General features: G+C 40.8%; 1 protein-coding gene across 1 annotated transcript in view; it reads left to right on the top strand.

The window, feature by feature from the left end:
* Positions 1–661: 661 nt before the first annotated feature.
* Positions 662–26,541, top strand: part of ZNF169 (zinc finger protein 169) — a 46,000-nt gene continuing 20,120 nt past the window's right edge. Inside the window, exons 1-2 of the mRNA XM_058566069.1 lie at positions 662–750; positions 14,620–14,713. Coding sequence (XP_058422052.1) covers positions 14,681–14,713 — 33 coding nt within the window. The 5' untranslated portion in view covers positions 662–750; positions 14,620–14,680. The remainder of the gene's footprint in view (positions 751–14,619; positions 14,714–26,541) is intronic.

Here is a 26,541-nt window from a genome sequence, read left to right as displayed (position 1 = left end):
GAACTTTTACTCTGTTATATCTAATCAACGATTTTTGTATTAGTAAAATAATTTTAATTATTGTAGCCTTAAATGTCCTCACGTTTAGTTTTTCCTCATTTTTCTTTGAATTATTTTCTTTTTTATAAACTTCAGACTCTTCCTCTTGAAAAAAGAAAAATGGCAGTACCTTTGGCATTTTTTAGAAGTTTGTTCACTACGCGCTGTTATTTAGATGTAAAAACACAGGGGTGAATCTGCACGCTGGAGGACAAGCACACGTCCAGGTAACTACCATCTTTTTTTTTTCTTTTTAAACAGTAATTTCAAGGAAAACTACAAGGACCCTATAAGTTAAAAGAGAAAACTCGTAGCGCTCACCTGAACCACCCATCTCATGTCCCCGAAAGTCAGTTTGACTTTGTCTGAATTTCACAATTCCTCCAAGAACCCAAGCGGCTGTAACTCGGTCACTCGAGCGCGGGCTCCACGGAGCTAACAGAGCAACAACCAGAGCCATCGCCGAAGGTCGCGGTCCGTGGGGAGGCGACTGGGCGGGTGAGTCTGCGCCTCGGGGCATTGTGGGTAGTGTAGTCCCACGCCGTGGGGCGGTCTGGGTAGCGCGGTGCGAGCTTCGGGGCATTGTGGGTATAAGCGCCCTGCCCCGGGGCATTGTGGGTCACGCAGTCCCGCCCCGGGGTATTGTAGGTGGCGCGGTGGCGCGTCCCGCTGTGGTCGCTCGGCGTGTGGTGACCGTCCTTCTGTGCTGTGGTGAGCGCCCATGGCCGCCAGCTCCGGGAAAGGAGGGTCGGGAGAGCCGGGCGAGGGCGGCGGGGGAGGGCCCGCCCCGGTGGCCGGTTCCTTGAGGTCTGATTTTCTGGGCGGGGTCGGGCGCGGTCCCCCCCGGAGCGGCCGTGGGCCGGGGTCGCTGGTCTTGCGCGGTCCGGCGGGGTCGGGAGCCCAGCGTCCTGTCCTGGAGGGGCCGGGCCCGGCCGAGGGGGTTGGGGGACACGAGCACCCCTGGCTCGGAGCAGACGTCCCACTGCTGGGGCGCGCGGCTCGGGCTTCCTTCCTGGAGTTATAGGGGCGCGGCGGGTGGTGCCCACCGTGGTGATGGGGGCGCCGCTGGCCCCAGAACCCGGGTTTTGAGGGAAGGCTTGGCCTGGGGCGGACACGCTGACGTGCCTTGATGGTGGGTGGCGGCTAGGGCGGAGCGACTCGGGTCAACGGTCTCGGGGCCTGCGGGCTCCTGGGGGAGTTAAAGGGCCTGGCGGGGGTCGGACATCCCAGGTTGCGTGGGGCGTCCTTGCATCCAGATCAGCGCCTCCCACGAACAGGCTCCTTCGGTGTTGGGGCGGTTCTGGGAGCTTGGGGTGGAGGGGCGCCCGCGAGGCAGGGAACTTTCCCTAAGCCCCAGGGGCTGCTGGCTGACCTCCTGCATTATTCGGGGTAGGAGAGGGCGTGAGGGGTAAGACATCCAGACTTAAGTTCTTATTATTAACTTGCACGATGAAAACATAGCAAACATACCCAGAAGTAGCTGCGAAGTTCCGTAGATTCACCACTCAGATTCACCGCTTATCTATGAGAGCCCTGTCCTTTCTCCCCCAAATCCGCAACCCCAAGTGTGCGTGTCTTTGGGCATTGTCTCTCCGCAGGGGCCTGTGCCAGGCCTGCCACACCATGACTCTGTCCCTGGGGCCGTTCTTCCCTTCTCTGCCTGGTTCTGATACCTCACCTTAGAGAAGAGGCTCCAGCTGCGGGCTCGAGGGTTTCCAGCCTGCTGTCTGGGCTGGGAGAGAATCCTGAGGCCGAGCTGCGCCTGCTGAGCCCAGGTCTGCCCTGGAGCTCTCTGCGCTCCCCTCACCCAGAGGGGACTGTTAGGGAGGGGAGAACTCCTGGGGGCCTGGCAGCCTCGTCTCAGGTGGGCACCACTTCTTGTGTCTTTGTGGTGTCCTTTTTGCTCATAGTGGAGAGTGCACTGCTTTGCTCCTGCTTGATATCTCCTGCCTTGTAATATCCCCTCTGGGGCTCAGAGCTGCATGTTTCCCAGAAAGCCAGGCCTATTCTTAAAGGGGCACATCCCTGCACAGGTGTCCTCCTGGGGCACCTGTGCCTCTGCCCTCATTTGGGGGCTTTCCAACATCTCCAGGGAATTCTCTCCAGCATTGTTTCTGTCCACCTACATTCACATTGCTGTATCCTCAGGGCGGTGGAGTGCTGGCAAAACAGAGGGGGAGAAGTGCTGTTTTGAGAGCTTTCTGTTAACTGCCATCTTGTATTTCCTCAGCCATGTTGCGTGTTAGGTGGTAGAATTCTCGTGTTGTAGAGAGGAAAGTGGGGTAGTAGAGGGTTAAGTAACTTTGACTTTGGAGCTAGCTGTTCTTTAACTTTCAAAGTTTTGATGAAAATTTAAAAAGGTGCTCTATTTTTCAAGTTTGTCTGATATATCTAATGCTGATAAAGATAAAACATTCGTTCACTTTCTCCTGATCCTTGATCTCATCTCCTAATGACGTTTAACTTCTGTTGGTGACATTAATGACACCAACAGAAGGTGGCAATCAGACCATCCAGTGTTTGCAGTCCACTCCCCCAACCCCCTTAAAGTTTTCTCTACTTTCATTATTTTGGGGATGTGGAGGGAGATGGGGTTATTAAATTTAAAATTTATTATGAAAATTTTACAAATACAGACAAAAGTAGTGGCATACTGAAAGAGCATCTGTGTGCCCCTCACTCAGCTTCAGCAATTGTCAACATTCTGCTCTTCCTCTCTTCCTTTTTGTGTTCTCTACTGAAGTATTTTGCAGCATCCCGAATATCATTTTACCTGCAAATACTTCAGTATGCATCTCTTTTGAATAAGGACTTTAAAGAGAACAACCTTTTTTTTTTTAATTTTAAGATTTTTTTTTTTCTTTTGTGAGTAAGATCAGCCCTCAGCTAACATCCATGCCAATCCTCCTCCTTTTGCTGAGGAAGATTGGCCCTGAGCTAACATCTGTGCCCATCTTCCTCCACTTTATATGAGACGCTGCCACAGCATGGCCTGACAAGCGGTGCGTCAGTGTGCGCCCGGGATCCGAACCTGGGCCGCCACCAGCGGAGCACGTGCACTTAACCGCTAAGCCACGGGGCCGGCCCCAGAAAACAACCTTTATACTGAATGTCACACCCAAAAACTTAACCAAAATTCCTTAATGTCATCTAATATTCAGGCTGTGTCCAGTTTCCCCAATTGTCTCAAAGTTCCTTCCTACAGTTTAAATTGTCCTCTCTTAACAACCCAGATGAGAGACATGCGTGGGAGAATATTTGGAATTCTGCCTTCTGAGTACCCTCTTCGCCTTCTTCACCCATTCTGGCCTTGCTGATCTTTGTTAATGGCACAATTCCACCTCTTGGCACATGCTGCATGACCTGAGGGTTCTCCTTGCCTCCTTGCATTTTCCAGGTTTCCCTCTAATTTGATGAGCTGTTCAATCCTGTCAGTTCTTCTTGCCCTTCTCCTCTCCCCTCCCGTTTGCGTTAGTTCAGCATATTGTTTTTCCGTATGTTCTAGTTCATCTTCTTCCTGTTGAAAAAGCGTCCTCTCTTTCTTCCCTGTCCCTGATTGTGGGCTCTGCAGTCGGACTCTAAGGCTCCACTACATACTGACTCTGTGAGCTTGGGCGTTTGCCTCCATTCTAGGTCCCTCCTTTTTTTTCGTCTGTAAAATGGAGCTAGTAGCAATGGCAGGGTTGTTGTGAGGTGGAAAGGTGATGCTGCTTCAGATGTGGTTAGGGTGCCTGGTGCACAGTAAGTGCTCAGGAAAAGTGAGTTGTAGTAATGATAATTACCAATTCTGAATTGCCCCTCCAACCCACCTTTCCAGAGTCGTCCTTTACCCTTCATTCTGATTGGACTATTTTACAGCCGAATGGGAACATATTCCATCCCCTGCTGTTTTATTCCTTCATGCCTTTATGCTTAACAAATTCACTCTTGTTAACTAGCTAGCTCACTAAGTAGGTGTTTCTCCAGTGCAGAGATTTCTGCATATTCTGTCAGAATTCTCCCACTGTCCCCTTTAGGTCCAGAGCACTTGATACATGAGGACTCCAGGGCTCATGTGGCTCACACCGACTGTCTGACTGTCCCTCTGGTTTTGATATGGTTCTTTGAGGGACAGGCACCTTGTCTGGCTCCTGGCTCCTCATGGGTCACTGCTTGGCACCCAGCTGTGAGGATCTGAGGGGTTGTCCTTTTGCCTGGAAAGGGAGGTGTGTGGGGGGAGTGGGAAAAGAGAATTGGGCTGTTATATGGGTGCCAATATAGTAGGTGTGGATCTCATTCTGTGGTCAGTGGGAGCCACTGCAGGTTTTTGACCAGAGCCGGGTCATGATTTCTTCCTTCAGTTGTTACCTTATCCCTCCGCTCCCCTTTATAATGAAAGTCATCAAGTGAGTTGTCTACGCTTGGTAAATCCAGTTTTTCTCTGCCCAGTCTCTATTAAGTTCCAGATATTTGGGATTTTTCTAGATAACTAATTGTTACTGATTTCTTATTTGATTCCAAAGAACAGGTTTTATATAATGTCAGTCTTTGTAAATTTGTTGGGAGTTATTTCAACACCCAGCATATACTGCATCTTGGTGAATGTACCATGGGCCCATGGAAAGAATATGTTCTCTGGTCGTTGGGTGTTGTTCTAATAATATGTTAGGTCAAGTTGGTTGATTGTTATGTTCAGATCTTTTGTTTCCTTACTGATCTGTCTAGTTATTTTTATCAGTTTATTTAGCAATAGTTATTTTATCAATTGCTGTGACAGGGCATTAAGTTCTCCAACTAGGATTGTGGAATTGTCCATTTCTCTATTAATTCTGTTAATTTTTGCTTGATGTATTTTGAAGCACTGTTATAAGACGCACATACATTTACCTTTGGTATATTTTTCTGCTGAATTGACCCTTTTGTTATTATGAAACATCTCTTTGTATCTCTGGTAATACTTTTTCTTTTGAAATATACTTTATCCGATATTAACGTAGCCACTCCAGCCTTCTTCTGTTTACTGTTTGCGTGGTTTATCTTTTTCCATCCATTTTCTTTCAGCTGACCTGTGTCTTTATATTTAAAGTGTATTTCTTGTAGATAGCATATGGCAGGGGCTTGCTCTTTTACCCAGTCTGACAATCAGTGCCTTTTCATTAATTGGTGGGTTTATTTCACCTAATTAGCGATATGGTTAGATTTAGGTCTCTCCTTTTACTATGTTTTCTATTTGTTTGTTGTTCCTCTTTTCCTATTCCTGCTTTCTCTGGGTCAACTGATTATTTTTTGGAATTCTATTTTAGTTTAATTGCCATTTAGCCACACTGCTTTGCATTTTTACTTTTTATTTTTAGTGTTTGCTCTAGATATGACAGTGTACATCGTAACTTCACAGTCTATTTAGAGTTCCTCTTGTACCAGTTCATGTAAATAAGGGATCTTGCAATCCTCTCCCCCCTCCTTTATGCTAGAATTGTGATATGTATTGCGTCTACATAAGCTATCAATCACACAATGTGATTTTATTTTTGCTGTAAACAGTCATATGTATCTTTCAAACATTAGGAGAGAAAAAAGGAGAGTCTTTTGTGTATGAATGTATTTATCATTTCTGGTGATCTTCAGTCATCACAGAAGATCCGGATTTCCATTTGGCATCATTTCTCTTCAGCCTGAAGGAACCATTTCTTGCAGTGCATCTCCACTGCCAATAAATTCTCTTGATTCTCTCATTAATCTTGGGTACTTTGGGAATTGCTAGATCATAGGTGTATGTTTAACATTATAAGAATGTGCCATACAGTTTTCAAAAATCGTTCATTTTATATTACTACAAGTGTCAAATGAGAATTCTGTTGCCTCGTACTCTTCCCGACATTGGTATTGTCCGACTTGAAGACATTTTAGTTGATACAAAGTTTATTAAGTTATTAAGTTTATCTGTTTTTTACTTCTTTTCCAATCTTTATGTCTTTTAATTCTTTTTCTTCACTGTTTGCCTTATGTCTCCTAATCAAATGTTACATAGAGCTGGTGAGATCAGACATCCTTTCCTTCAGTATTTTACCGTTAAGTATAGTATTAGCTCTAGGCTTTTTGTAAATGCTTATTTATTAAATTGAGGACATTTCCTTCTATTACTAGTTGGCTGAGAGTTCTTAATCATGCGTCACCATTGAATTTTGTCGTATGTTTTTTTCTTTATATACTGAGGTGATTTTTCTCCTTTATTCTGTTAATCAAAATAATTACATTGGTTGTTTTACAATTGTTAAACTAACATTGCATCTCCTGGATAAATCTCACATGTTCATGATGTTATCCTTATAACATATTGGTAGATTTGACTTGCTAATATTTTTAAAGGATTTTTGCATGAGGGATGTTGGTCTGTAATTTTCTTTCTTGTAACGTCTTTTTCAATTTTGGTATCTGGGTTACCAAATAAAATATGAGGCCACTTTATGGCCTCATAAAGTGAATTGGGGAGTATTCCCTTCTCTTCCTACTTAAGTATTTGATAAAATTTATCTGTGATCCTGGACTTTTATTTCTGATAAAGTATAAAATTATGATATTAATATGTTTGGAAGATATAGGGCTATTCCAAATTTCTATTTTAGTTTTGGTAAGTTTTGTTTTGAAAGGAATTTGTCCATTTCATCTAACTTTTTAGAACTTTGGGCCTACAGTTTGTTTTTTTAATGAGAATCCCTTATTGTCCTCTTAATGCCCGTAAGATTTGTAATGATGTTTCTTCTTTCGTTCCTGATACTGATCATTTGACTTTTATTTTTTAAATTTTTTTTATTTAATCATGCTTCCTGGGAGTTTAACAGTTTTTTCCTTTTTTTGGAAGAGATTCGACCCTCTTTTATTATTTTGTTTTTGCATTGGGGTTAAAAAACATTTAACATATATTTACCCTCTTAACAATTTTTATGTGCATAGTACAGTATTGTTAACTGTATCCACATCTGTACAACAGATCTCTAGAACTTTTTCATCTTGCATGAGTGAAACTTTACCCATTGAACAATAACTTCCTGTTTCCCTTCCCTTCCAGCCCCTGGTAACTACCATTCTACTCTCTGTTGCTATTACTTTAGATACATCATATAATTGGAATCATGCAATACTTGTCTTTTTGTGACCGGCTTATTTCACTTAGCATAATGTCCTCAAGGTTCATCCATGTTGTAGCATACGGCAGGATTTCTTTCTTTTTTTAAGGCTGAATAATATTCCATTTTATGTATATACCACTTTTTCTTTCTCCATTTATCTGTTGATGGATATTTAAGTTGCTTCCACATCTTGGCTAATGTGGGTATGCGCTCTTTGAGATCCTGTTTTCAATTCCTTTAGATACATATCCAGAAGTGGGATTGCTGGATCATATGGTAGTTCTACTGTTAATTTTTTGAGGCACTTCCGTACTGTTTTCCATAGTGGCTGCATCATTTTACATTCCCACCAATGGTACACTAGGGTTCCAGTTTCTCCATGTCCTTGCCAGAACTTGTTATTTTCCGTTTTTTTGGACAATGGCCATTCTAACAGGTGTGAGGTGATGGTCTCATTGTGGTTTTGATTTGCATTTCCTTGATAATTTGTGGTGTTTAGCATCTTTTCATATGGTGTTGATCATTTGTATCTCTTCATGGAGAAATATTTATTTAAGTCTTTTTCCTATGTTTTAGTCAGGTTATTTTTTTTTTATTGTTAATGAGTTGTAGGAGTTCTCTATATATTCTGGATATTAACCCCTTATGTGATACAGGCATATGTCAGAGATATTGGGGGTTCAGTTCCAGACAACTGCAACAAAGTGATTATCGCAATATAGCGAATCACACAAATTTTTTGGTTTCCCAGTCGTAGAAGAGTTTTGTTTGCTCTGTATTATAGTCTGTTAAGTGTATAATAGCATTATGTCTAAAAAAATGTATGTACCGTAATTAAAAAATACTTTATTGCTAGAAAATCCTAACCATCATCTGAGCCTTCAGCTAGTTGTAGTCTTTTTGCTGGTGGAGGGTCTCGCCTCCATGTTGATGGCTGCTGACTGATCAGGGTGATGGTTGCTGAAGGTTGGGGTGGCTCTGGCAATTTCTTGAAATAAGGCAATAAAGTTTGCTGTATCAATTGACTTCCTTTTACAGATGATTTCTCTGTAGCATGCGATGCTGTTTGGTAGCATTTTACCCACAGTAGAACTTCTTTCAAAATTGGATTCAGTCTTCTCAAACCCTGCCACTGCTTGGCAACTAAGTTTATGTAATATTCTAAATTCTTTGTTGTCATTTCAACAGTTTTCATAGCATCTTCACCAGGAGTAGAGTCCGTCTCAAGAAACCACTTTCTTTGTTTATCCATAAGAAGCAACTCCATCTGTTAAAATTTTATGAGATTGTAGCAATTCCGTCATATCTTCAGGCTCCACTTCTAATTCTAGTTCTCTTGCTGTTTCCACCACATCTGCAGTTACTTTCTCCACTGAAGTCTTGTACCTCTCAAAGTCATCCATGAGGGTTGGAATCAACTTCTACCTAACACTTGTTAATGTTGATATTTTTGACCTCTTCTCGTGGACCACAGATGCTCTTAATGGCATCTAGAATGGTGAATCTTTTCAAGAAGGTTTTCAATTTACTTTGTCCGGATCCATCAGAGGATTCACTCTCTATGGCAGCTATAGCCTTATGAAATGTATTTCTTAAATAACAAGACTTGAAAGTTGAAATTGCTCCTTGATCCATGGGCCGCAGAATGGATGTTGTGTTGGCAGGCATGAAAACGTTAATCTCATTGTACGTCTCCATCAGAGCTCTTGGGTGACCAGGTGCGTTGTCAATGAGCAGTAATATTTTGAAAGGAATCTTTTTTCTGAGTAGTAGGTCTCAACAGTTGGCTTAAAATAGTAACCATCTTGTAAACAGAGGTGCTGTTATTTAGGCTTTGTTGTTCCATTTATAGAGCACAGGCAGAGTAGATTTAGCATAATTCCTAAGAGCCCTAGGATTTTTGGAATGGTGAATAAGCATTGGCTTCAAATTAAGGTCACCAGCTACATTAGCCCCTAACAAGAGAGTCAGCCTGTCCTTTAAAGCTTTGAAGCCAGGCATTGACTTCTCCTCTCTAGCTGTGAAAGTTCTAGAGGCATCTTCTTCCAGTATTAGGCTGTTTTGTCTACAATGAAAATCTGCTGTTTAGTGTAGCCACCTTCATTAATTATCTTAGCTAGATTTTCTGGATAACTTGCTGCAGCTTCTACATCAGCCTTTTCTGCTTCCCCTTGCACTTTTATGTTATGGAGGTGGCTTCTTTCCTTAAACCTCATGAACCAACCTCTGCTAGCTTCAGACTTCTTCTGCAGCTTCCTCACCTCTCTCAGCCTTCGTAGACTTGAAGAGAGTCAGGGCTTTGCTCTGGATTAGGCTTGGGCTTAAGGGAATGGTGTGGCTGCTTTGATCTTCTATCCAGACCACTAAAACTTTCTCCATATCAGCAATAAGGCTGTTTTGCTTTCTTACCATTTGTGTGTTCACCGGAGTAGCACTTTTAATTTCCTTCAAGAACTTTTCCTTTGGGGCCGGCCCGATGGCGCAAGCGGTTAAGGGAGCGCGCTCTCCTGCGGTGGCCCGGGGTTCGCCAGTTCGGATCCCGGGCGCGCACCGACGCACCGCTTGTTAAGCCATGCTGTGGCAGCATCTCATATAAAGTGGAGGAAGATGGGCACGGATGTTAGCCCAGGGCCAGTCGTCCTCAGCAGAAAGAGGAGGATTGGCAGATGTTAGCTCAGGGCTGATCTTCCTTACAAAAAAAGAAAAAAAAAAGAACTTTTCCTTTGCATTCGCAGCTTGGCTAACTGGAGCAAGAAGCCTAGCTTTCGGCCTGTCTCGGCTTTCAACATGCCTTCCTCACTAAGCTTAATCATTTCTAAGCTTTTGATTTAAAGTGAGAGATGTGTGACTCTTCTTTTCAGTTGAAAACTTAGAGGCCATTGTAGGGTTATGAATTGGCCTAATTTCAGTATTGTTGTGTCTCAAGGAATAGGGAGGCCCAAGGAGAGGGAGAGAGACAGGGGAACCACCAGTTGGTGGAGCAGTCAGAACATATACAACATTTATCCATTAAGTTCACCGTCTTATATGGGCGTGGTTTGTGGAGCCTCAAAAAGAATTAGAATAATGACATCCAAGATCACTGATCACAGATCACCATAACAAATATAACAGTAATGAAAATTTTGAAATATTGCGAGAATTACCAAAATGAGACACAAAGTGAGCAAATGCCGTTGGAAGAGTACACCGATAGATTTGCACAACACAGAGTTGCCACAAAGCTTCAATTTGTAAAAAATGCGGTGACTGCGAAGCACAGTAAAACGGGGTATATGGTTTTCATCTATTTTCTCCCAATGATAGGTTGCCTTTTCACTCCGTTGATTTTTGTCTTTGCTGTACAGAAGTTTTTAATGTAGTCTCACTTGTCTATTTTTGCTTTTGTTGCTTGGGCTTTTGGTATTACATCCAAGAAATTATTGCCCATTCCAATGTCATGAAGCTTTTCTCCTGTGTTTCCTTTTAGGAGATTTATAGTTTAAGTCGTGGGGTTTAGCACTTTTAATTATTTGCAAATAATCAACACTTGGCTTTCTAAATTCTCTTTATATTTCATTTATTTCAATTATAAATTTTCATTTTTATGTCATTGATTTTTTCCTCTTTATTTATTTTCTCCTTATTTTTTTTCTCTTCCTTTCCTAACTTCTTAAGGTAAGAGCTGAGTTTCTTTTCTTTAATAATTAAAACTTTTCTTTAGTGCGTTCATTTAAACTTATAACTTTGCCTTTAAGAATTGCTTTATCTGCTGCGTTAGTGTGCTAGGACTGCCATAACAGAGCATCACAGACTGGGGGCTTGAACAACAGAAATTTATTTTCTCACACTTCTGGAGGCTAGAAGTTAAAGATCAAGGCATTGGCAGTGTTGGTTTCTTCTGAGGCCTTTCTTTGGTTTGTAGATGGCCATCTTCTCCCTGTGTTTACGTGGTCTTCCCTCTGGATCTGTGTTCAGATTTCCTCTTATAGGGACACCACTCATATTGGATTAGGGCCCACCCTAATAATGTCATTTTAACTTAAAGACCCTATCTCCAAATACAGTCACATTGTAAGGCACTGGAAGTTAGGACTTTCACATATGAATTTGATAGGGGACACAATACAGCCCGTAACAGCTCCATATCACAAATTTTGTTAGTTGTGATGTGTTTTGATGTGTTGTGTTTTTTTTTTTGTGAGGAAAATCAGCCCCGAGCTAATATCCGACGCCAGTCCTCCTCTTTTTGCCGAGGAATATTGGCCCTGGGCTAACATCTGTGCCCATCTTACTCTGCTTTATATGGGACACCGCCACAGCATGGCTTGCCAAGTGAAGCATCGGTGCGCGTCTGGGATCCGAACCTGCGAACCCTTGGGCTGCCGAAGCGAAGCGCACGCACTTAACCTCTATGCCGCTGGGCTGGCCCCTGATGTGTTGTGTTTATTAGAATCATTCAGTTCAAAATATTTTTTCATGTCCCTTGGAATTTTTTCTTTCATCCGTCTGTCTTTTAGACCAGTATTGCTTAATTTCTAATTCTGGAGGTCTTTCCAGGGATCCTACTATTACTGATTTCTACTTTAATTCCATCTTGGGCAAAGAACGTACTCTTTTTAAACTTTAGTCCTTTGAAATTAGTGACTTATTTTCTGTGCCTTGGGATTTCATTTACCTTGGTGGACGTTCTGTGTGCGCCTTCTGCACTGTGGGGTTTAGTGTTCTAGAAATGCCCATTTGATCAGTACTGCCTGATAGTGGTTTCAGGTCTCTGATGTTACTGTCATTTTGCTTTTTATTTTACTGAAAGGTGTAGCAAGTTTTCTTAACTATGATTATGATTCTGTTTCTCTTTTCCAGTTTTTTTCTTCAAGTATTTTCTCCCCGTCTATGCCTTGACTTTTCTTTTTCTTACCAGTGTCTTTTGCAGAGCAGAAGTTTTTAATAGAACCCAACTTACCAATTTTTTTCTTTCATGGATTGTGCTTTTGGTGTTATTTCTGAAAAGACATTGCCAAACCAAAGGTCACCTAGATTTTCTCCCATGTTATCTTCTAGGCATTTTATAGTTTCATGTTTTACCTTTAGGTCTGTGATTCATTTAGAGTTAATTTTTTTGAAAGGTGTAATGTCTGTGTCCAGATTCATTTTTGTTTGCATGTGGATGCCCATTGTTCCAAGACTACCATTTATTGAAAAGATAATCCTTTCTCCATTGAATTTCCTTTGCTCCTTTGTCAAAGATCAGTTGACTTTACTTTTGTGAGTCTGTTTCTATGCTATTTTGTTCCATTGATCTTTTTGTCTATTTTTTAAATTAATTTTTTGCCTACCACTCTCTCTTAATTACTGTAGCTGTATAGTAGGTTGTGAACTCTGGTTGTGTCACTCTTCTGACTTTGTTCTTCTTCACCATTGTGTTGGCTCTTCGGGGTCTTTTGCGTTTCCATATAAATTTTAGAACCAGTTTGTTGATACCCTCAAAGTAACTTGCTGGGATTTTGATGGAGATTGCATGAATGTATAGATCAAGTTGGGAAGAACTGGCATCTTAACAATATCAAGTCCTGCTATCCATAACGTGGACTGCCTCTCTATTTATTTAGATCTTTGATTTCTTTCAGCAGAGTTTTATGGTTTTCCTCATAGAGATCTTAGACAAAAAGTTTTTTAAATTTATACCTAAGTATTTCATTCTTCTGGATGCTAATATAAATGTTGTAGTGTTTTTAATTTCAAATTCCATTTATTTATGGCTGGTATATAGGAAAGCGATTGATTTTTGTATATTAACCTTGTGTCCTGCAGCCTTGATATAATCACTTGTTAGTTCTAGAAATTTCTTGTTGATTCTTTGGGATTTTCTATATAGACAATCAAGTCATCCACAAACAAAGACAGTTTTGTTTTTTCCTTCCCAATCTGTGTACTTTTTCTTTTCTTTTCTTGTCTTACATTAGCTAGGACTTCCAGTGTGATGTTGAATAGAAGTGGTGAGAGGGGACATCCTTGCCTTGTTTCTGATCTTATCAGGACAGCATCCAGTTTCTCACCATTAAATATGATGTTAGCTGTAGATTTTGTATTCTCTTTTTTTTTTAAGCATAGCCACAATTATTTACAGATGGTATCAGCACAGCTCATTCTTAACCTAAGCCTAATAAAACTAATATTGATTCTTTAATACCATCTAATATCCAGTCAGTGTTCAGAGTTCCTCAATTGCCTCAAAAATGTCTAAACAAGGTCTACATGTTACATTTGATTGATATGCCTCCTAAGTCTCCTTTTATTCCATAAGAGCCCTCCTTTTTTTTTATGCTGTTAATTTGTTGAAGGCTTCACATTTTTAAAAAATTGTAAATATGTTAATTCACTCCTCAGGACTTCGGCATAATTTCTTAATAATGACTTGTTGTTTTCCTCTATGTCCAGAATGTCATGGTCATACCTAACAATATTTACAGTAATTCTCTAACATTGTCTCAGACACAGTTCATATTGAACTGTCCTTCATAGTCCCCAGATGTTTTTCAGTTTGTTTGTGCAAACTAGGACCCAGTCAAGGCCTATAGATGACATCTGAAGAATGGTTTATCTCTTTAGTATCTTTTTTTTTTGGTGAGAAAGATTAGCCGTGAGCTAACATCTGTTGCCAATCCTCCTCTTTTTGCTGAGGCAGACTGGCCCTGGGCTCACATCCATGCCCATCTTTCTCTACTTTATATGTGGGACACTGCCACAGCATGGCTTGATGGGTGGTGTGTAGGTCCGTGCCCAGGATCTGAACCTGCGAACCCCGGGCTGCCGAAACGGAGTCCGTGCACTTAACCACTACACCATCGGGCCAGCCCCTATCTCTTAAGTATCTTTTCACGAAGGAAAAACTCCCCTTTTAAAAATTTGTTTATGAAATTGACTTGTTGAAGACTGGGCCATTTGCTGACTGCCCATTTTTAAACTTCAAGTTAGGTTTCAAGTCTTAGGAACCTAATCTTGGATATTTAAGTGGAGAGGAGGGTGCAGCCGGGTTACGGCTTCTACCCTGCTTCAAGTCCCCCCAGTCTGCGTTCTGTGGAGTCCTGGAGTGCTCTTCCTGCTTTGAGTTTCCTGGGTCTCGCCCTTTGGCCTCAGGGTAGATATGGGGGGTGAGCTGCTGTTTTCACTAGGATAGGTCACTTTATTTCTCAGTGTGAGTGCTCCCCTGTGGGCACTCTGAGGCCCTTTTCCTCTTAATAGAGTCCACACAGTGACAAAGTCTCTCCCAGCTGCTAGGGGCTGGGGGCCTCAGTTTCCCAACTGAAGATTGAAGCTGAGCCTGCTGCTGTTCCAGCTCTGGGGGCCTTATGTACAGGACACTGGTTAAGAATCGGCTGCTCTGATGCCCTGTGCAACCTGCCTTCCTTACCTCTCCCTCGTCCTGCTGAACTGGGAGGCTGGATGCACGGTACACCTCCCCAGCATCCCTCTCACTTCTCTTCTCTTTCCCCAGATCTGCCTCTGCCATTTGACTCTTCTCTAGGAGGAGCACTCTTCTCTCGGAGACCGGGAATATGGCCCCAGGGCTCCTGACGACCACAGATGAGGTAAGTGCTGCCCTTTCTTCCCAGCTCGTGCAGGATGGACCCAATGCCTTTCCTTGTCCTGGAGCTGCCTTGTGGGTGTTAGGCCACACCTTGCCCTGATCTTGGAGGTGTGGGCCATCTTACCTGGAGCCTTCTCTCAGACTCCTCTACCCATCCATGATTCAGGCATTCACCAAGTAGTAAACTGATGAGCACATCCTAAGCAGTTAAAATGAAAATACAGGACATTTATTCTCACGTGCTCAGCGAGTCCTAAGGCCAGAAAAGCAAAGGAAGGCTTTCAAAGGAAGAGTTGCCTGAGCTGCCCCTGATGGACTTGCAAGTTGAAGAGCTAAGGGAGGGCACTCCTGTGGGAATGTTGCAGGAAGCCTAGTGCATCTTAGAGACGGGAAACCAGCAGACTGTCCCTCGCCGTACGGGAAGCTTGAAGCAGCCAGTGGCCTTTGGTCTCATCAGTTCTCTCTGTGTAGAGGTGAGGATGCTGATGTGCTGTCCACTTGTGATGTGTGGATAGATTTGGTCGGGTCAGCCCTGTGCTTGATATTTAAATGAGTTTTCTACACTTAAAAATTGGAAGATTATACCTGAAGGTCTGGATTGCCAACTTCTCTGAGAATAGTTTATTCCCCACTGGCTTGAGTCCCCACTCTTGGCAGATGACAGGTAGCTGGAGCCAAGTAGCATCTCCACAGTGTAGTCACACCTCCTTGTGTCCCTTGACCCTGAGTCCGAGGCCCCAGCTTCACTCACTCATGACTTGTCTGGCGCCTGAAGGCTGTGCCTTCATCCTCCTGAGCCAGGAGGGAGACAGTTGATCCAGAACCCTGGAAGCCAGGCTGAAGAGTGTGGACTTGAACTTGGAGCAAGCTGGGTTTTGAAGGATTTTGAGAAGGAATTTGCCATGTTGAAATCAAGGCCTGGAAATAAATATTAATTGAGTAAAAAAAGGAATGATTTTCTAATCCCTAAGACTAGGTAGCATGTGAATTTGACGTAATAGAATAAACGTTTACATCTGAACAGGTGCCAAATGGGATACTTTTGTGTTGATTATATCAATTACACAAAATAGTGTCAATTTTGCTAATTCAGTTTTGCATTGCCTGTCCTATAAATAAATATGTCAAATGTAGAATGTGTAGAATTTTTTTGCAAGAACATATGAACTTGGTCTTAATACTGGGCTTATATGGTGGATATTTGCCTGTTACTGTATAAGTTAAAAATGATTGGTTTTGATGTTAACAGAACATCATTGAGAGCTGTGTGTCCCTCAGTTGTCAGATCTTTTATACCTTTGAGAGAAAATGTGCATGTAGTGCATGCAGTGTTCCCTAAGGTAACCAAGAAAGTTTTTCTTTTGTGTGTTGCACTTTACCATTTATGATGTTAATAGAGAAGCGTTCTTGGCCGAAATGGAGCATTGTACCAGATTACTTCCCTGTCTCTACTCTGCAACTTCCTGTGGGGTTCATAGCACAGCCTGAACCTCACCCTGTCTATGACCAACATCTCTCAAAATACATTATTTTCCTTTTATTCATTTCCTCATGAAAAGTTGATGCCGGGGCACAGGCATCAGAGTGGCTTAGTTTTTGAAGATGAAGTTTCCATACCTGTAAGAGTATCTGGCACTCATAACATACTTATTTTATAAAGGGACCACAATCTTAGATTATTTTGAAAGAACTAAAGAACAAAGGAGTTTGTTTTGCTGTTTGTTAAATTTGAGGAATAGAAACTACATATTTTAGGGTTCTTCAAATTCCATTTCCAGGTAGTTTGTTGTGTGTCACATCTGAATTATATAGAATATTCTGACCTATATATCCAACGTGACGTTTAGGCATTTCTCCTAAGGGCTTTTGCCTGAGAGGAGAAATTGGAATATGCATTAAAGTTGTGACACAGAAAGGGACTGTGCCTACAGGCTATTGTAAGAAATTAGTACTCCTTCATTGAATCTTTAAAAATTTTTTTGAATGTCTGCTGTGTGCAGGAGCCTTTGAAGGTCTACAAACAGTGATACCTACAGCACAGACTCCATGCTTACAAGACTCCCAACTTATTTAGGCGTTTACCCATCATTGGAATTAAAACATTTTTAAATTTTTTATTGAGATATAATTCACGTCCAGTAAAATTTGCCCTTTTAACATGTACAATTCAGTATGTTTCAGTATTTTCACGAAGTTGTGCAACCCTCACCACTGTCTAATTGCATAATGTTTTCATTACCCACTAAAGAAACCCCATACCCATTAGGAGTGACTCTGCATTCTCTCTTCCCCCTCCCCTGGCAACCACGAATCTACTTTCTGTCTCTAAGGATTTGACTATTCTGGACATTTCATATAAATGGATTTGACTATTCTGGACATTTCATATAAATGGAATCATAAATATGTGGTCTTTTGTGTCTGTTTTCTTTCATTTAGCATATGTTTTCAAGGTTTATCCATGTTGTAGCCCAAATCAGTAATATTTTCATTCTTCTCTATGGTTGAATAATATTCCATTGTATAGATAAACCACCTTTTGTTTATTCATTTTTCAGCTGATGGACATTTCAATTATTCCTATCATTGGAATTTAATTAAATTAATGTTTTTGGTCTGTGTGCATCTTTGACGGATTTTAATGGTAAAATCGTAGTATATTAAAACTAGTGATAACCTCAGCATCATACTTTTAAAGATGAAGAAACCACTAATATTCACATTCAAATCTATGACTCTTTAGAGGTTAAAAACATTCACAGATTTCCACTATTTTTCAGTTATTGGAAATTTAACTTGTTCTCAATGTTTGGGAACCTATTCTGTGGAAATTTTATTCATGAAATGAATTTTGGACTTACAGTTATTCTCAGCACAAAATATGACTGAGGAGGAGACATCAGTGTTTTAAATGGTGTGAGCTACAGCTCTATAGTAGAGTATCTGTGTTCTTTTTGTCTACTTTCAAAACCACCACAGGCTGCTGCCACACCTCTGCTCTCTGTTCCGCCACCAGCTTCCTTTCCCTCCTCCCAGGTGCTCCAGCCCACCTATGTCCTGGGCTTCCTCCCTCTCTTCCTTTGCTCATGGCATCTGTGTTCCCTGCCTCCCTCTATGCCTCATGTAGATCCTTAGACCTTTACTCTTTCCTTGACTATTCTGAATCTTACCCATCTTTCAAATTTTAAATTTTTTTATTGAGATATAATTCACATGCCATAATTCATCTTGTGGATGAAATTATCAGACAAGCACTTTAAACTCTCTATTGTAATCATGCTCAATGAGGAAAAGGAAAATGTAGTAATATCAGATGAAACAGACCTTAAGATGGAGAGAAGGAAGACCAATTTTGAATGATATGAGAGTCACTTCATCAGGAAGACATAACAGTTATGTGTCTGTATCTAATAACAAAGCTTCAAAATAATTGACAGAATTAAAGGGAGAAAAAAGCAACTGTACCATTACAGGGGATTTTAACCCCCTCTGAGCAATTGATAGAACAAGTAGGTAAAAATCAGTAAAGACATAGATGATCTGAAAAAAACTAGCTACTGTGTCACCCCTATTGATAGTTATAGAATACTGCACCCTACAACTACAGAATACACGTTATTTTCAAGTACATTCACTGTGGTCACCAAGATAGACTACATGCTGGTCTATAAAAGAAGTCTTAATACATTTAAAAGAATTTAAAGAATGCAGAGTATTCTGTGACTCTAATAACATTATATTACAAAATCAATAATAAGATATATAAGTAAATGTCAAATATTTGGAAATTAAACAACACACTCCTTACTAATCTTTAGGTCAAAGAAGAAATTGCAAGAGAAATTAGAGAATATTTCAAGCAGAATGATGATGGAAATATAATATGTCACAACTTGTAGGAGGTTAACCTTGGTGGTTGTGCCCCACCAGCCCTTCAGCTGTGCCCTTCACCACACCTGGGGCTAGGGTTTCTGTGCTGGCCCCACCCCTGGCATCCAACTGGGAGACCCTTGTGGTATCCCCAGAGAGACTGAGAGAAGGACAGGGTATTGCTATTGGGGCCCGTGTATTTTCCGTCCCACCTGACTTTCTGTTCCTTGATGATGAAGCTCATGGTCTGCAACTCATGGTGAGGTTACAAGGACCAGCACTGAGGACAGGCAAGGGGGCTTAGCAGTTGGGAAGTGACTGGGACCACCGCCCTGGAGCCAACACCTGCTTGCTTTCTCAGGCTTAGATAGAGGCAACTACATGTGTGCACAGTGCTAGCTTGCCAATTCAGCTGATGAGCTGCTGTGGATTTTATCTGCATTTCTTGTGTGTCAGACACATAGGGCCAGAATGCAAAGCTTCCTTTGCCTAATGAGATAGAGAACTTCAGGACAGAAACATCATAGGCTCTGCTTTCAGTGGACTCATGTTTGAGTAGGAGAATATTTGTGTACACAAAACCTAAATCAGAGCGCAATTCTGCAATGGAGATGGAGACAAGCCATCTTACTTTGTGAAAGGAGAAATGTCAGATGTTGGTCTCCTATTAGCCCTGGGAATGGTCTCCAGGAATGGTACTCAGGAGCCTGCTTTGGGAAAGCATGTGACACTGGATCGGGTTGGATTCCTCCAAGACCCTCCCTGAGGAACTCTCTTGTGTTCCTGGCAAGTGACCATGCTCCACAAGAAGAATTCCGCAGGAGCAAGAACCCAGGGATGTGATGAGCATAGGAGCAATGTCTGTCTAAACTCAGACTTTCTACACAGAAGAGTGATACTTAAAGAGCAAGAACCCACAAATGTGTCATTTGTGGAAGAAGCTTCAGATTCAATTCTGAGCTTAGGCAACATCAGAAAATTCTTTCTGGTGAGAAACCCTACTTGTGTGATAACAGCAGTAAATGTTTCATTCAAAGCTCAAAACTTAGTATCAGAGGATTCGTACTGGAGAGAAACTTTACAAGTGTACTGAATGTTTAAAAACCTTCAGTCAAAATTCTTATCTTCAGTGTTAGAGATTCACATGGAGAGAAACCCTATGGATTTAACAAATGTGGGAAAAGAAAGGATTCTAATCCAGCTCAAATCTCTTTCAGCATCAGAGCATCCACTTTGGAGAGAAACCCTGAAAATCCAGTAAGTGTGGGATAGCCTTTAGTTCGAGCTCACACCTTGTTCTCCATAGGCAAACTCACAATCTCACAAAGAGAAGCCCTGTGAGTGTAAAAGGTGTGTGGGAAATGCTTTATATGTAGCTCACATCTGGCCCAACACCAAAAGTCAACTTCAGAGAGAAGCCCTACAGATGTGATGAACATGGGAGGGGTTGCTGTCTGAAGTCGCAGCTTGGCCAGCATCAAAGAACTTACAGTGTGGGGAAAAAAGCCATACAAATGTAGTGTCTGTAGGGAGTGCTTCAGCCAGAGGTCCCACTGTCTTCACCACCACAGAATCCACAGTGGATGTATTGGTGTGGGAAAGCCTTCCATCAAAATGCAAACCTTACTCAGCATGAGAGAGTCTTCACTGGAGAGAAACCCCATGTATCAGTGTGCTGGGGCTGCCGTAAAAGAATATCACAGACTAGGTGGCTTAAACAACAGAAATTTTAGCCCTCACAGTTCTGTGGGCTGGAAAGTCCAACATCAAGGTGCTGGCCACTTCAATTCCTGGCAAGAACTCTATTCTCAACTTCCAGATGACTGCTTTCTTGCTGTGGACTCACATGGTGGAGACAGAGCTCTGGGATCTCTTCTTCTTCTGATGAGGCACCGTTCCTGTTGGGTCAGGGCCCTGCCCTTATGGCCTCATTTAACCTCAGTTATTTCCTTAGAGGCCCCATCTCTAAATACAGCCACATTGGGGTCAGGGCTTTAACATGTGGATTTTGGGGGAGACAGTGTAGTCCATAGCATTCCAAATCCTGGTCCCCCAAATTCATGCCCTCCTCACAGGAAAAATACATTAGTTCATCCTACCAGCCCCAAAAGTCTTAACTCATCCCAGCTTCAACTGTAAAGTCCCAAGTCTCATATATAAATATCATCTAAATGAGAGTATAGGTGAGACATGAATTGAGGTACCATTCATCCTAAGGCAAAATTCCTCTCCAGTTGTGAACTCGTGAAACCAGACAAGTTATGTATTTCCAAAATGAAATGGTGGGACAGGCATAGGATAGACATTCCCATTCCAAAAGGGAGAAATCAGAAAGAAGATAGGGTGACAGGTCCCAACAAGTCCAAAACCTAGCAAGATAAATTCTGTTAGATCTTTAGGCTGGAGAATAATCCTCTGGTTTGAAGTTCTACTCTCCAGGCCCACTGGGTTGGCGGTGTCCCTCTGGCTCAGAGGGGCAACCCTGCCTCCTTGGCTTTCTGCAAGAGCCCTGCTAAAACCGATGAGTGGACAGCTTTGCCACCTGGGCTTGTGGTGTGGGATTGGCAGGCCTGACAATCTCTGAGTTGCCTTCAGGGTCATTCTTTCTTCTTGGGTAATTCTATCCTTTTCTTGAAGGATAATGCATGTTCAAAGCGTTCCTCATTCCATCCTGCTTCCTCTGTTTACTTTAGCCCCGGCTGGCAGTGTTTCTGCTGGTATAATCCCATCTCTGTTCCTAGTCTGCTGAGGTGGCTGATTAAATTTGTAGTTCACATTCATACTAATCTCTTTATCAAATCATTGTTCAGCATGCCCTCAGTGTTCTCTTCAGAGCAAGCCTTCTCATTTTTTTGCAGTGTGGATAGGCTGAGAATTTTCCAGATCTTCAGTTCATGTTCTTTTTTGCTTAACAAATCCTTCTTCAATTCATCTCTCTTCTCTCGCATTTTACTATAAGCAGTTGGGAGGAAGTAAGCTGTTCCTTCAACACTTTGCTTAGCTAAATGTCCAGTCTGGTCGCTCATAAGTTCAGCCTTCCACAAAACACTAGAACATAGTTCAGTCAAGTTCTTTGCCACTTTATAACAAGGGTCACCTTTCCTCCTGTTTCCAGTAACTGTTCCTCATTTCCATCTGAGACATTGCCAGAATGGCCTTTAATGTCTATATTTCTACTAACATTCTGTTCATGATTATCTATATTTTCTCTCTAGTTCTCCTGTTTCTTAGCCTTCATCAAAATCACCTTTAATGTCTGTATTTCTACCAACAGTACTTTCATGTCTATCTTTGGTTCTCTAGCATGCACCTCATAGTTCTTCCAGCCTCTACCCCTCACACAGTTCCAAAGCCATGTCCACAGTTTTAGGTTTTGTTACAGCAGCACCCCACTCAGTACCAAAGTCTGTATTGGTGTGCTATGGCTGCCATAACAAAATACCATAAACTAGTGGTTTAAACAACAGAAATTTATTTCTCACAGTTATTGACACTGAGAAGTCTAATATCAAGGTGCCAGCTGATTTGGTTCCTGGTGAGCACTCTCATCCTGGTTTGCAGATATCTGCCTTCTTGCTGTGTGCTCACATGGCAGAGACAGAGAGCGTGAGCTCTAGTCTGTTTCTCTTCTTATGAGGCACCAGCCCTATTGTGTCAGGGTCCTACCTTTATGACCTCCTTTAACCTTCCTTCCTTCCTTCCTTAGAGGCCCTATCTCCAAATATAGACCTATTGGGGGTTAGAGCTTCAGCATATTAATTTTTGAAGGACACAGTTCAGTCCATAGTACTCCATAAATGTGTTGAATGTGGAAAAACCTTTAGTCAAAATTCACTACAAGCATCAGATAATCCACAAGTGAAAATTCACAGATGTGGAAAGAACTCTATAAATACATTGAATGTGAAACTGTAGATTTCAGTATCAGAGAATTGATAGAGGGAGATAGGTCATACATACGAGTGACATACAGGAAGCTTCCATGTGCTACACCCACATGGAGCCTGACTCCGCATCAGCGTATTAACACTAAGAAGAGTAAGGAACATGGGGGAAGTTCTGATGATACTCAGTGAATGTACATAGGGTGGTGAGAGCCCTGTGAATACTCTGTTTCTAATTTGTTGAAAGTATTGGTATTCTGGGCCATGTTATAGAAAGTGCCCTTGGAAACACATCTCCTTGAAGTGACTTAAAAAATTTTATTGATGTGACTTTCACATAACATAAAATTAACCATTATTAAATGTACAATTCAGTGGCATTTAGTACATTGACAATGCTGTGCAACCATCACCTCTCTCTAATACCAGCATTTTTTAGTACTCCCAAAGTTGTCATTAAGCAGTCACTCCCCATTTGCTCCTCTCCCCAGACACTGGCAACCACTAACCTGCTTTGTCTCTCTGGATTTACCTTTTGTAGATATTTCATATAAATGGGATCATACAATTAAAAATCCTTGTATCATCAAAAATGGCTGAGTAGGGAAATTCATGGCTCTCTACCAGCCCAAAAGCAACTAATTGAGCTGCCAAAAACTGTCAGAATTAACTTTTGTAGAACTTTGGAATCTAGTCAAAACTGGAAGATGTGGTGAAGAAAGAAGCTCTGACTTTGTGGCAGGAGAATGCTGTAGCATTTTAAACTTCCTGCCTGCTGAGTGTCCATGAGGAAGTTTGGGCACAAAACTCTATATCCACTATCTTAAATATGCACGAAGAGCTAAAGGAAACCCTGGACATGGGACTAAAGGAACTAGGTCAACAATGTTTGAACAAATAGAGAATGTTAGTAAAGAGAAATTATAAAAAGGAACCATATAGACATCCTTGAGCTGCAAAGTGTAATAACTACTGTGAAAAATTCATTATGGGAGTTCAGTGACATATTTAAGCAGGCATAATAGAGTCAGTGAACTTGAAAATAGTTCAATTGAGATGATCAGTTCTAAGGGACAGAAAGAGAAAAGAATAATGAAAAATGAACAGAGCTTAAGAGACCTGTGACACACCATCAGGTGTACTTACATACCTGTGATGGGAATTGCAGAGGGAAAGGAGAGAGAAAGAAAATTTCTAAGAATAATTTCCAGAAACTTCCCAAATTTGATGAAAGACATAAATCTTGTACGTCCAAGAAGCTCAAGAAACTCCAAACAGGATAAACTGAAAAGATCCACACCTAAACATATTATAGTCAAAATGTCAAAACCCAAAGACAAAGACCGAATTTTGAAATCAGCAAGTGAGAAGTTATTTGTTACCTACATAGGATCCTCAATGAGATTAAACAGCTGATTTCTCATCAGAAACCGTGGAGGCCACCAGTCAGTGGGATGACATATTTAAGGTCTTGTAAGAAAAACTATCAACTAAGAATTCTGTATCCAGCAAATTATCCGTCAAGAATGAAGGAGAAATTAAAGATGTTTCCAGATAAAACCTGAGAGAGCTCATCAACAGTGGACCCACTCTGCAAAGAATGCGTTAGGCTGAAATGAAAAGACACTAGACTGTAACTCTAAACTATAAAAAAGAAAAATGAACACTAAGAAAGTTGACTTCATAGGTAAATATAAAAGCCAGTATTGTAGGTTTTGTTTGGTTTGTAATTTCTGCTTTTCCTTATATGATTTAAGGCAAATGCACAAAGTAATTATAAATTTATGTTAATGGGCATACAAAATATAAAGATGTAATGTGACAATTATAAAATAAGAGGAGATCTCAACAACAAAAAACTAACAACCCAATTAAAAAATGGGCAAAAAAATAGGCACAGACATTTTTCCAACAAAGATATACAGAGGGCCAACAGGCACATGAAAAGATGTTTAACATCACTAAGTATTAGGGAAATGCAAATCGAAACTACAGTGAGATACCACCTGATGCCCATCAGAATGGCTATAATTAACAAGACAAGAAATAACAAATGTTGGAGAGGATGTGGAGAAAAGGGAACTCTCATACACTGCTGGTGGGAATACAAACTGGTGCAGCCTCTATGGAAAGCAGTATGGAGATTCCTCAAAAAATTAAGAACAGAACTGCCATATGGTCCAGCTATTCCACTACTGGGCATTTATCCAAAGATCATGAAAACGTGAATGCGTAAAGATATATGCACCCCTATGTTCACTGTGGCGTTATTCACAATAGCCAAGACTTGGAAACAACCCAAGTGCCCATCAAGGAACAAATGGATAAAAGTGTAGTATATATACACAATGGAATACTCCTCAGCCATAAAAAAGATGAAATCTTGCCATTTGTGACAACATGGATGGACCTTGAGGGTATTATGCTGAGCAAAATAAGTCAGAGGGAAAAAGTCAAATACTGTATGATCTCATTCATAAATAGAAGATAACAACAACAACAACAACAAACATAGATACAGAAATTAGATTAGTGGTTACCAGAGGGGAAGGGGGAGGGAGGAGGGCAAAAGGGGTGACTAGGCACATGTGTATGGTGCTGGATGGTAATTGGTCTTTGGGTGGTGAACATGATGTGATCTACACAGAAATAGAAATATAATGATATACACCTGAAATTTATATAATGTTATAAACCAATGTTACCTCAATAAAAATAAATAAGAATAAAATAAAATTACAGGAATGAGCTCTTTAACATTTGGTAATTCCACATTGTTCTTTTATCATCCCTAACTTATTTTATGTTCTACTCTCCCGTAAAAGGTTTTCCAAATGTAATACTTTTTATGTTTTAAAAACCTTTTATTGATCACTTATTTGCAATGAAAATATGTAGGTATTAAGGTAAAATTTTAAAATTAAAAAATAGAGAGGGTTACAAAAGTATAGGAGCAGAATGTTTATATACTCTTGAAACTAAGTTGGTAGATTTTACAAGTTTAATGTGTTAATTGTAGTCCGCAAGAAAACCACTAAGAAAATACTGAAAAATATACAGAAAAGGAAAGAAAGGAATAAAAGTGTTACATATTAGAAAAAAACAATAAATTATTTAAAAAAAGGGCAGTAATGGAGGAATTGAGGAACAAAAGATATAAAAGACAGAAAACAGCTAAAGGGCAGAAGTAAATCCTTTTCAGTAATCACATTTAATGTAAATGAGATGAACTCCCCAATCAAAGGCATAGATTAGCAGACTGGATTATAAAAAACCAAGATCTGTGTGTATGCTGCCTACACCAGACTAACTTTAGATATAAGGACATAAAGAGGTTGGACGTAAAAGGATAGGAAAAGATATTCCATACAAATAGTAACCAAAAGAGAGCTGGAATGGCTGTGTTGTGAGACAAAATAGACTTTAAATCAAAAAAAGGTTACAAGAGATTAAGAAGGACATCATATGTTGATAAAACGTTGACTACAGAAAGAAGATATAACAATTATAAATCTGTACATACCTAACAATGTGGTCTCAAAATATATGAAGTAAAAATGGACAGAATTGAAGAGAAAAGTAGTTCTACAATAATGGTTGAAGACTTTAAAATCTGACTTTCTATAATGAATAGGGCAGCCAGACAGATCAATAAGGAAATATAGAACTTGAACTACACTATATATCAATTGCACCTAACAGATATATACAGAACATTCCACCCAAGAACTGTAAAATATACTTTCTACTCAAGTGCACATAGAACATTCTTTAGGATGGACCATATGTTCGGCCACAAGGTAAGTCTTAATAAGTTTGAAATTATTGAAATCATACAAGGTAACTTTTTTGATCACAGTGGAATGAAACTAGAAATGAATAACAGAAGGAACTCTGGAAAATTCACAAGTATGTGGAAAGTAAGTAGCACATTCTTAAACAACCAATGTATCAGAGAGGAAATCACAAGAGAAAGAAAATACCTTGAAATGAATGAAAATGAAAACATGATATACCAAAACTTATGGAATACAGTGAAAGCAATGCTTGGAGGGAAATTTATAGCTGTAAATGC

This window comes from Diceros bicornis, chromosome 22 (genome assembly GCF_020826845.1).
Source record: "Diceros bicornis minor isolate mBicDic1 chromosome 22, mDicBic1.mat.cur, whole genome shotgun sequence".
Classification (NCBI taxonomy): Eukaryota; Metazoa; Chordata; class Mammalia; order Perissodactyla; family Rhinocerotidae; genus Diceros; species Diceros bicornis.
The sequence above is the reverse complement of the archived record's forward strand: the minus strand, read 5'-3'. Positions and strand labels throughout refer to the sequence as shown.